The sequence below is a fragment of the Spea bombifrons genome, chromosome 2 (genome assembly GCF_027358695.1).
Source record: "Spea bombifrons isolate aSpeBom1 chromosome 2, aSpeBom1.2.pri, whole genome shotgun sequence".
Classification (NCBI taxonomy): Eukaryota; Metazoa; Chordata; class Amphibia; order Anura; family Pelobatidae; genus Spea; species Spea bombifrons.
Genome location: NC_071088.1, coordinates 90,671,265 through 90,684,069, shown reverse-complemented (window position 1 = coordinate 90,684,069; position 12,805 = coordinate 90,671,265). Strand labels below are relative to the sequence as shown.

Genomic DNA, 12,805 nt, shown 5'->3' with positions numbered 1-12,805 from the left:
CTAGATGATTCATTTAACTTAGGATAGAAATGAGGAATGAGCCTCAGCTTTCTTGCCATAATTCTGATATAAGGTCCGAAACTGGGATAGGGATACCTAAATTTTACAGTCACTGTATAGTGTATGGGGACAAAATGGCTCATAAGAATGCATTATATGCAAAATCATAGGCATTTTTGGGAACTTCCCAAAGCTGGCTAACATAGAGGTCTTATTCTCCTGCTCCTTAAAAGAAGGGGAAAATGGGGTGTTAAATATGCACAGAGACAGGGGTGGCCCCAGCTAGACTTTGAAAGGTTGGGGAGTGGGTGGAACCTAGACATGAAGTGGACGTGACCCCTAATGGAGATCGAGGACACTAGGTAGAGAGGCAGAGCAAAAACCCATGCAAGAGCTTCCAGCTATGAATATGAGTCAAAATGTATAGCTTGGAGGAAAGAAGAGAAAGGGGGGGTCATAATCTAAAACTGGAGGGTTAGAGATTTAGATGTAAGGAAGTTTTACTGTCAGTAAAAATGGGCAGACTAGATGGGCCGAATCGATCCTATCTGCTATCAAATTCTATGTTTCTGTCTTTCATGTTGGTCGTGGTTATCCACCCAACAGCCAAGTTAATGGATCAACTTATTTTAATTTTAATATTAGGATTATATATTTTTTCCCAGGTTAGGGTAAAGTGCTGCATTAAACCCAGCAATGTCCAACAAACAGGATACATGCCATCTGTTTCTGAAAGTCACATAGGAAGAGCTGGGTGTGTCTTTACATTATCACAGACATTTGTGATAATACGCTTTGTGGTAAGCAGGCAAGAAAACCACAAAGGTTCACACTTTACAGGGGTGAGGAAGTAGAAATCATCCCACCCACATTATGTACACCAAGTACTTTACCTCAACATCTCCAGATTTTAACACAAGGTCTCTGAGAGGGCTGTAGTAGTCGCTGGAAAAAACATGATCCTCTGTGTAAACCACATTTAACCTCAGTGAGCCTAGGTCTTCTGGCTTCCCTGACTTGCCATTGTCTCTGGGCTGGAGTAAGTACCTAAAAAAGGAAACATAAACAACAAAATATATTTAAAACATTATATAACACTGGGGGGGGTTATATTTGCACTTTAACAACAGAACTATGGTTCCAACCAATTTGTGATCTCAGCATGTCATCAGTGGCCTATTTAGGTTGGGTGCTGCCCTAGGCCTGACCCAGGGCAGTGGCTATGCTGTCTACCTCTCCTACCTCTGTGGCATATTCCTCTTTATGATGCCTTATGCCAAGTAAAGATATTATGGAGGCTGTGCTAGCACAGATCCTAATAATGTAATGAGCCTGTTACAGGGGAGCTCTCTGGTGTTCTGAACGAGTTCATTTAGCACAGGCACACCGAGAGAGCCTGATCACCAAACTGGAGGATCTAGGTGCACGCTAAGGAAGTGCACACGTTATGTGAACCTACAGTAGCAGGGCAAAAGCTAGCTGTAGTGAAGACAGAGCTCTGCGTGAGGTAACAGGGAAAGCGCAAGTGTATTGTGCTACTTTGTGTTAGTGTAAGGTGTTGGAGAGTGTGTGAGTGTATGACGTTAACATTTGTGTCAGCATCTGGTTAATGTGTGTGTTAGAATTTTGTGTTAGTATGTGTATGTGGGTAGGTGTTAGCTTGAGTGTGTATGTATATTAGTGTATGGTGTTAGCATGAGTGTGTCAGCGTACAGCTCTAGAGTGTCAGGGGTCACTTTTTCAGAGTTTGTGGCACAGGGACATGAGGGATAGTGTTAGAAAGTTTAGGTGTTAGTTTGTGCTTCTGTCTTAGTTACGGAGCAACAAAGAAATACTGCGCCCAGGAACCCCTAACTTAGGGCTCACTTCCTGGGAGTATATGTGCCTATTTTGCTAGCTAGCCTAATGTATGCCATAAGCAAAGAAACAGTCCAGTCAGGATTTAGAATGATTAAAGAGAACATTGAGGGTCCACCATCTAAAACCATTATTTAAACCCATACTAAAAACATGTGGCAGTTGACAGGGTACAGGATGACTCACTCACAAATCCCGTGTAAATTAAACTGCAAACACTCACATTAGTAAATAAACCACACTAGCCCTTATTATCAAAGCTGAATTTTCACACAATATGGGGTTTATATATAAAAGGAAATTCTGGTTGAACATGGTAGGAGCAGTACAGTCACCATAGCAAACAGCAGAATATTTATTGTTTTACATTTATCATTTCTATGTCCTTCATAGAAAACCTGTATGTTTCATATTTTCTTATTCATCAGAGAATGGAAAAAAAATAATTAAAATAAAACCAATTGCACTAAATGACAAAAAAATAATTCAAACGCCAGTACTGAAATAAACACTATGCCTGTTGAAAGCCAACAGTTGTCTAAGAACACTTTAGTTGTAAATCCCCAAATTACTTAAGCGTAGACTGCACTCAGCAACGAAACACACCAATAATGTGAAGGCCAAAGAAGTGCCCTACACATACTTCTTCACCAACGCCACCATACATATTACATGATCCATCGGTGTGATGGTGCCTTGGTAAACCAGAATGTTAGTCTTAATGCAGCTTTCTACCTTAGACTAGGAATTCTGTTCTGCCACAGTGAGTAGACAAGCTAAGACAAGAGGGCCGGCAGCTGGGTCGGTGCAGAACAGTCATGTATTATGTATAGTAAGCATGCCCAGAAGGTAAGGCACTAAACCAACAAGTGTAGCATTCTATCAGAGATGATAAAGGGTGTACCTTTTGCTACTACCATCTCAACATATCCCAACATGACTACACATGTCATATGAATATTACAAGCTATTCTCCTTAAATCCATTTTCTGTTTTATTGCGTTACATTGGGGTTTTATAGGCTTTAGGTACATGCTCAACAGTCACATTTTGTATTTTCTTCAGAGCAGATGATAATATCATGGGAGGGTTCTAAAATCCAGTCATACGGCTCAGAGAGTTTAATGAAGCCTTATCATAAATATACCTTGTATTGGCACTTCGAGTGAGAAAAGGTCCTCACACTGCATATTTTTGATAGGCTGCATATTGTGACATACTGTGATCTTGGGAAATCCTGTTAAACTGGATACATAGGGATAATATTTACTAACCCCTTGAAGGTTGGATAAAGTCCTACTTGAAAATTCACTAAAGCCAACTCACATTAGCATTCACAAAATCACTCTCAATCCACATTTTCTCGCCTGCAGGACATTCGATTTGATTCAAGTAGAAAAAAGCAACTTCCAGATTCCCCATTAACCTGTGAGTTGTTTGGAGACTTCTGCGTCAACCCCCCACTTTCCTGCCACAAACATACATTTATTTAATAAATATACACAAAAAACAGAATGGGGCAGGGGGCTAATTAACTCAACCAAGGAGGTATTATAGTCTCTTTGAGCAGGTGGGGGTTAAAAGAAAAAAAAATACAATTTGGGAGGCACAAACCCCATTCTGTGCTTCCCGCTTACAGTTCCATGTATAACAGGTTGAACTAAATGCTCCATTTTATTATTTATTCACTCACTATTTAAATTTATTGAGTGATATTTTAGGGGGTTACTACATTTTCAGTAGTGTCGGTGAAGGACAGACAAAACTTACAAAATTTAAAGGAAGAGTTTAAATATCCCTAACACCCCCATTAAAGAAGAATGCATTAACGTACATATGATGACTGAAGTGCCCCTTTAAAGTCTCTCATTTTTGCTAAATACACCTTTGTGCTTTTACACAGTTCAGATGATATATAACACTAAATATTATATATAGTATCTCCTCCCTATGTTAAATGCACTTAAAGGCGTGTATGTGCCGGTTGGAATTAATGGTTACACTGCATAAAAAAGCACTTGAAAGTAATCAACTAAAGTATTAACTTTTCTGTCCATTGATTGTGGGAAAATACTTAATTTTAGGATGGGTCTAAAAGGATTAATGGAAAAGGCGAGGAACAGAATATAACAAATAAACAGTCACAACCTATTTTAATCCATGACATGTACAGACTTTATAACATAATCTACGTGGTTCTTTCTTAACACATGTTTTATCCCCTAAGTAATTAGCAATGTAAAGAGTGTACAAGTATTATTTCCAAAATCGCATTAACAGCTTCTTCTAAAGAAGTTTGTATATAAATATGTCCTAAAGGGACTGGCAGAACCACTATGGATGCAAACGTCGAGAGGAGCGGTCACGAGTAGCTAGGAGTAAGGACATGTAAAGGTATGATGCAATGTGATGACATATTCTAGAAAGTAAGAGTTTTAGAAAGTAAGTCTCAGTACTTGAGTACCTGCAAGGTCCAAAACGTTGGCAATTCTTTCATACAATTTAGTATTAACGTCTGCAAATCCAAGTAGTACAAATAACTAAATAGTTACAGTTAAAGGAGCGGTTAGTTTGCATTGCATCAAATGCATCACCAAGGCTATCATCTAGGTACTGGCTTGAGTATGGTAATATAGACAGGCAACTATGACATGAATAACATCACACATTTACCATGACATAATTACATTGACATACCAAGCATCATAGCAGTTGGATTGGCGTAGAACTTTCAGTGGAATCTTCAGTTCTCCAAGAAATTCGTCACCAAATTTGAGATTACTGGCATTCCACAGATCAACTCTGAAAAAGAAGTGGTGGTTATCTGTTATTTTTTTAATTTATTTAAGCATATTCAGTAAGCATATTCAGTAGACAGACAAAACATCTGTTTATGTACACCTGTTATAATAGTAAGGCTGTGGAAATTATAGGCATTAAATTATAGCATGATTTGTTATATTGACAAATAAGAGGATGGTGGCTGTTTTGTAGTATATGATACCAACAATATATATATTTTTTTTAACATATGCCAATATAAATATCAGCGCAAATATCCACTCTCCATGCTGTGACTGGCAAGGATGACAACACTCAAGGTCAACAATAACCAATCACTAGTGACACCTGTGCGTGACTAAATGTGCAAGGAGACTTTAAAGACTACACTATACAGGAACAACCAAGCTCTTCCTGCAGAAGAAGCTTATTGGGGTTAACCCTTCCCTTTAGTGAATAAACCTATAGGATCTGTAGCAACATCACCCTCAATGATACTAGCCTTTTTAGCCTACTGATAGGTGGCTTCTAAAATCTAGCTCATTGTCTCTAGTGTCATTCTCTTGTGAATTCATTTTATTGAAAATTACATTATAAATAGTTTTGGATGCTATTTACCCAATTCTAGACAGCAACATTAAAATTGGGGTGTCTGGATAAGATAATAGATCAGTTTGACTTTCATTACAAGTATGGAGGGAAAAAAAATCACTTCTACCAACCTAATCTCCATCTTGTCCACATCATCTTCTTCAATTTCAAAATGGGACTTCTTGTTGTAACTACTTGGCTTGGTCACCTAAGAAGGAAAAAAGGTTCTAAGCAGCGAAAGCAGTATAAAATTATCAAGACTTCAACTAAAAAGAATTTTAATTTGTTTACGTAGATGTAATAACATATATGGAACAAAAAAAGCAGACATTCGGATCACAAAGTCTGTGGTTACCAAGCTTGTTTTATCATATGTATTATCTACTATAGTTTTTTGTGTCATTCATTCACTCCTCTTATATGATCACAGCTGGCCTTTTCACTAGCATAAGCACCCACAGCCTTCTAATAGGCCAAGGAGGATTTCATCTGCATGTTTGTACCAATATTTGTGATCACCGTGTATTCGGCAATGCATGCCGAATTATTAAACTTCAAAAGCCTGTCAAGACTGTACACTCTATGGGGCAGAGACAACCTTTCCAAATCCACTTGCACCTATTATACCCCCATTAAAATATCTGAAGACTATTGTTACTGAGACTGCATTCTTTTATTATACTGTGCTCAGTGCGTCTTACTAAAAATATCCATACTTATACACCGTTTGCCATACCTTTCTTCTCTAATACAGTTAATGATTTGGAGAAAGCTGTCAACTGTAAACCAAGAAATTGAAAAAAAAGCTTTTTAGCTTGTTCTCCATAAGTTAAAAAATAGATTTACAGATACACAGCCTACAGAAAGTCCTAATAGAATTGACACATTCAGCTTGTGCCAACACACGGAGCACTTTAGTGTTTACTTACACACGTGCCAATAAACTGGTTGATAAGATATATTACACATCTTGCAATTTATTATTATTTATTACCACAAAAACTGCATTTGGCACATTAACTGAGCTGCAAAAAAAAAAAAATCTATTTTAAAAAGAGAACATAACAGGGGTGATGCAGATCTTTTCCCCAAAGACTAAAAGGTTTGGGTTGTTTTTTAAAATGAAACAGTAAAGAAGAGCTTAGTGTACCACACCCAAGACAGGACCCGCAAAAAAGGTGTTTCAGTGAAAACCGAAACTACAGAAAACCACTGGTCCTTTGAACTATGGGAAACCATGGTCCTTAACTCGGGTGGAGCTGTGGTTGTTTTTCTCTTATTTGAGTTTAGGAGGGTTGTTGATGCAATGGCATTTCAACTTTGTTAAAAGTCTCTTCATGCTTAGCCACGGAAGACATCAAAGAAAGCATATTTTGTTGAAACTGCATCCGGAACACTTTCCCCTGCAATATTCACTGAGCCAGCACTGGGCCCAGGCAGCAGGTGCTTTTAGCCAAACACACCACGTGCAAGCGAAGTAGCTCGGCGGTGAGGAAAGGTGCAAATGAATATGGGGACCATTCAACTATAATATGTGTACCTTTACATTTGCCTTGCAGACACTACTGTTCACTATATTTACCATAGTGAGTAAGTGACATGCACCCATACATTTTATACTATGTCATGGTCATATGGTGAGGGGAGTGGATGGCATACAACACTATGATGACACAGGGTAAAGTGCTGTTCCCTCAAAGGGCTCATCTCAGGCTCACAGTTTGTTAAGAAGACATCTGGGAAATAAAGGTCCTGTGTATCCTGCCAAATATTCAATAACATTGTGTTTCATTCACCCGCCACACCCAGTGAAATACCTCGAAATAAAACACTTCATCAAACTGTGGGTTGTTGGTCTTCTTCCGGACTTTAGTCTTCTTAGCTTCAGATCTGTCAAAAGAACAGCGAAAAAAATTAATCTCATGTAAAATTATGTAACAAGAAGTGGTTGGTTTTCACATGGTTACATTATTCTGCAATCAAAGCACCCTAACTGGAAATCCGGAAGAGATCAAGCAATGTACTTGAACAGGGAACGCTGACAACTTTTAAGGGATGCTTCAGCCAAAGAGACATCATTTAACTTATTGTTTTGTTCCCTTGCAAATGTTTCAGCAGAAACCCAACTATTATTTGCCCTATCTCCTTTGTCCCCCAAGCTTCTTCAGCCAAACACATCTTATGCCTGGCTCTGCGCACATGTGCATTACTCATTGCTCTTGGGGCTAGCCAGCTTGTAACAATACTTTAATACACCTCATATCTTTTATCGGTGAGGTTTGAAAGGTTATTAGACTGGCATTTTAATGTTAAAAATTGCATTTTAATTCATATACTCTCTAAAGATTCATCTGAACAAATCAACATTCTGTGTACATACCGTGATGGCCCAATTAACGTGACAGTGGCATAAGGGTCACATTGACCATTGACGATAGGCAGTCCCTGGCATTCTAACACTCTGTAACAAAACAAAAAAAACATAAGTACAAATGTAAATGTATAATAGAACACATTATAATTAGAAGTAACATTAACTATACTAGAAAGTTAATACAAACACAAGCAAGATGGTGCATACATTGTACATGAAAATGAATGAAAAACAAATAATTTGGGACAAAAGCCTAAACAGCTTACTATAAACAAAACATTTTAAATTGTCTGTGTGTCAAGAAACCACCTTTAGTTCATTGCATTCCCACCTACATCCTGCAAGCCTTCTATGCTGCTATTATCTTTTATTTACATATCACCGACAAGTTACGCAGGGCTTTTCACAATATATATATATATATATATATATATATATACATACACACATACATATTCAAGGGGAATGTCGAGACGAGAATTGACAGACAAAGCGATACATTTGGTAGAGAGGGCTCGCATGCTTATAATTTGAGGGAATGAGGTGAGGAGAAACATAACATAAGGAGAAAGATAAGTTCTAGCTTTCAAAGATTGTATGCATCTCTGAAGAGGTGGGTTTTGAGATTGTTCTTGAATATTAAAAGTGAGGCTGTAAGCAGGTTCCAGAGGTATGGGGCAGCAAGAGTGAAGTCTTGTAAGCATGAAAAGGAAGAGGTGATACGTGAGAAGGAAAGCCTTAGCCTACGCGAAGAACTTAAGGATCAGGGAGGGGAGTATTTTGTATACAGTATTTGGAGGAACAGTGTTATGGAGAGCTTTATTTTTATAATGTAATCCATGATGTCATAAGGAGCCAGTGAAGGGCTTCAGAGAGTCGGGGAAGCAGAAGAGGATGAAGCAGTTTATTGTCTCCTACCATCCAACTAAAAGTAAAAAAATAAACAAATACAAAACCCACATATAATAAACACAACATCAAAGAGAAAGGAATATTCACAATCTTCAAGATTAGAAAATACTAGAAGAAAGCTTATTCAAAGTTAATTTCCCTCACGGCACAGCATGACTGTGTGAGGTCTGGGGGAAACGCAAATGGTTGCTCTCCAGAGATTTATGTTATATTTTACTAATACGAATCTGCTAAAGTTGCCTGTTGCTACATCTCTTTTAATGGCCCCTTCACCAGTGCCTTTTTCTCCTGTCCCTCTGGTGTATTGCTCACTGTGTGTCCAGGCTAATGCCGGTTAAGTCCTTGTGGAAGCATTTTGACAAGTGGGGCCGGGAACTCTCCATTACAAATCGCTGCTATAAATAAAAGAAAAAGCAGCTTTTTTGTTTGATTAACATCTGGAGATACAGAAGAGAAAATCACATCAGAAGCCGCTGAGCAGCAAACCTTAAAAGGCAACATTTCTTAGAGGAAGAAAATAAGCTTTCCGTTTATAAAGCTTATCTAATAACATTAACTCATACTAGTGAATGCTGTATTACACAGGACATCACTTCTAAAAATGTCAACCTTTTCTGGAGACCAAAATACTATGCTGTATAACCCACTTTAGGGTACAGCGATACAGCCTACAGTAAGTAAATCATTTAACTTGATCATGACTGTTACAGTTTATATGGTGCAATGTACAGAACATAAAACAGAACGCCTTGATCCAAACAATACAGTTAATGTATCACGAAGCATTTGTTGCTTTGTGAAGAGAGTACTAAGAGTACTTAACATGAGTTGCCCGTGCGTGCTAGCGGTCGTTGCTTATCACTGAAATCCATGACTGATAGGGACTCTGGAAGACTTGAAGCCTCAAAAGCCTGCAGTGGTCCTGACTAGTCTTACAAAACCCCCTGTGATCCTTGATTATTACCAGCCGATAATTATTGTGCTAACTCTGCTGGTATGAAGCTGACATGGCATCCTATGGACCAGACGTATCATTCAGTGATAATTATTGTGCAAACTCTGCTGGTATGAAGCTGACATTGCATCCTATGGACCAGACGTTTCATTCAGTCTTATCAACTGTTGGGTGTAATTGCATAAAGAAAGAGAACAGAACACCGCACAACCAAATCACTCACAGACAAGGGTTGCCCTCTCTCTGTACAGGTTCAGGAAATCAGTGCAGCATAATGTTCCTATTCTGATGAAAGTGGTGCAACCAATGGAATATCCATGCTGATAATGTATACTACTTGCTCTGCTCTGGGACAGAGAAACAGTGGAAATATGCTGCCTGTCAAGGTAAGATGTAAAGCATGATGGCAGTATAGTTTTATTTGATAGAGCTAAAACTTTGTGCATGTGTGTGAATTATGTATCTATTCACTTTTCATCTTCCAAGCCAACATAAGCGATTAGAAAGGCCTGAGGTCCATGTGGTCAAACCATGCACATACACAACTAAGCATGGTCAGCAATCGCCAAGTGACTTGCCAATCCATTATTTCGGTGCCCTGCTGAAGGCCCAGTTGTTGCCCAGGCCAAGCACTAACAAGGCATCGATTTTCAATTTTACAGTTCCCTCTATAATAATAGGGGTATTTTGGTGACATGAAATAAGATGAAAATTGAGAATCAGTAGATAAAGCAATAGATTAAAATATAAAATATAATAATAAAATATACAGGGAATAATAAAACAATGCTATTTTTCTGCAAACATTCACCAAGGTATTTGCAATTTCCAAATCAGTAGAAACTGTCTCGACCTTGTGTGCTATTTCAATATTACCTTCCAATATGGAAACGTACTGTAGCCTGGTTTCATTGTCAGGAACCTGTCACCATCTAGGGTTTGAATAACTCTCAGTGAAATAATATATTTAATTTCTGTTTTGACATCTTAAAGTAAAATACAATTGCTCTGTCGTGTATATTTTAGCGTACCAAGATGACAAATCGATGACAAATACTTGCTGGCTGATCGTTCTACGTCAGACCTCCTCCAGAAACATAGTGTATCATGGTGTGTCAACGCCGTATTGCTGGAGGAGGAAGTCAGCACAGACCCCGGGGAAATCAAACACATATAATGTACTGTGTAGGATTTGCAGGTTAAACCGATGGAAGACAAAAGGACTTTGAGCAGGAAGCAGCAGGTACTTTAAATCAAGCTGGCAATCTGGGTATGACTCACCAGTCTACGCAAGAACCTGCTCAAACATTCACGCATACTAAAAATAAATAAGAAGAAATGGAATAAAAGGTAAAGTGCCACAAAACCTGTATTAAAGAGAGCGATCGAGAGGGAGGATATTTAATTACATCCTTTGACGCTACACCACTTGCGTCAAACTGATGGCATCCTGCTCATATATTTTTGTGAAAACTTACAACAAACAAAAAACTTTTCTTCTAAATTTATATTAACACTTCTCACTTGGTGAGTCTTTGCCTTGTGCACACTGCATAGGCCACACACAATAAATTATATTTAGGATGTAGTCCTTTTACTACAATCATCCAACATCAGCATACAGAGCATGAAATAAGCAAGAATTGAAGCAGTGGAACAAAAGGTTGCCAATTTGAGTTAAATATACTGATTCTGGGGGCGTGGCCAACTGCCTAACAAGATGGACGCATAATCCTCTTGCTCCACAGACCCACTGCCTATTTTTGCTAAAATCGGTGCCTAATCTTTGAAAATGGGGAAACACTCGAAGCCTGGCGCCACGCCGAAGCAGGACTTAGCATCTGGTACTCTTGTAGCTATATCAATACTTGGGACCTAAAAGTCACACTAAAGCCACAGCAGTAAAAACAGCACTGCATGTGCGGTAGGTCCAGCTGAAGGCCACACGCTTCTGCTTGGTTCATTCACTAGTTATTTTGTTCTTACTTTTTAATGAACCCAATGCGGACTACGGCACCAGAACTGCATCGTGCTGTTACATGGGCTTCCTGGGCGGTTCTCCACCTAAAGATACGGGCCCTATAGGATTCAATAGTATGTATGTCGATAAGACTCCAATACAAAAGGGTAACAGCACGTGACTTCAAATTGTCCCGTAATTGACAATTTGAAGCAATTCAACTCTTTGGCATATACTGCATCAACTAAAGTGCTAGCAATTGCATGGATCAAAATATATTTCATCTACATGCAGGTGCAATCAAGCACGATAACACGTAATTTTTTCATAATATATTATGGCCAAATTCACATGCCAATGTGTGGCAAATGAGATGTTTGCAGGATACACTTTCTGATATATCATACATCATTATCCCACATGACCCATTTGTCTGATGCCATTTCCAGTCTACTAGATGTATGGATACAGTGCCATAAACCAGTTTACAGAGCAGAAGAGTGGACAATCATCTGTCCAACCCATTATATACAAATGCAATTCTTTATGTAGCCTCAACGTATTATGATTAGTCACGGGCGAGTGGAAAATTTCAGGCTTGGTAATGCAATACTTTGTTTTTGTACTCAGTTTAATTTAGACCTCCTATATAAAATAGTTTGGGTGATTATGCGGAACGGGCTGTGGGCCATCAGCCAGTTTTTTTATTCTTCAGAAAAACAAACACATGCATTGTACCTGATCTACATATAAATAGGATTTTTATTAGGTTTAGCTGTATTTGGAAAAGTCAATTTCAAGGAGGCAAGTGCAGAAGGAACAAGTTCTTTGAATAAGAATTTTAACAATGTATTTTAAACTTGCAAAATATCTCTTCCCTTTCTATGCGTTACAAAGGCCAGTATGCATGAGCCAGTGTTTCTTATGATCCTCAGTCAGCAAGCAATGATCAGCTTACCCTAGTGATATCTTTTATTGAGCATCCAAAGATCATCTGAGATTTAATTTTTTACAAATCCGTGTCGGAGGCTACGCATTGTTATCATGAGCTACTACATATCACTCAATAATCTCAGAAGCATGTGAACTAGTAGCAGTAATAAACCAACCGACATTTCTGCCTCAATGCTGCTACTGAGTAATATAACTAGTGTTTGCCTCTATAAAACCTTTATCCTATTACCCCCATGCAGGAAGTAATGTTTCACTCCTATACTGCTTTACACAACTGGAAAGGCCAATAAAGATCGCATATGAGTGATTCCAAAACAAAAAGCCCATTAACACGTGGCCAACAAAAGTGACGATCACGGGATATGTCGGCATTTGCCAGACCTGTCCGCCTGTTCCCATTACTCCCTGTAGCATCACTGCA

General features: G+C 38.6%; 1 protein-coding gene across 2 annotated transcripts in view; it reads right to left on the bottom strand.

Annotated features, from left to right (window-relative positions):
• RASA3 (RAS p21 protein activator 3) overlaps positions 1-12,805 on the bottom strand; it is an 89,913-nt gene that overhangs the window by 17,076 nt on the left and 60,032 nt on the right. For both annotated transcript variants that reach the window (XM_053455119.1, XM_053455120.1), the window contains exons 6-10: positions 7,610-7,690; positions 7,047-7,119; positions 5,361-5,437; positions 4,555-4,659; positions 894-1,047 (exon numbers count right to left, since the gene is read on the bottom strand). In XM_053455119.1, the coding sequence (XP_053311094.1) occupies positions 894-1,047; positions 4,555-4,659; positions 5,361-5,437; positions 7,047-7,119; positions 7,610-7,690 (490 nt within the window). The remainder of the gene's footprint in view (positions 1-893; positions 1,048-4,554; positions 4,660-5,360; positions 5,438-7,046; positions 7,120-7,609; positions 7,691-12,805) is intronic.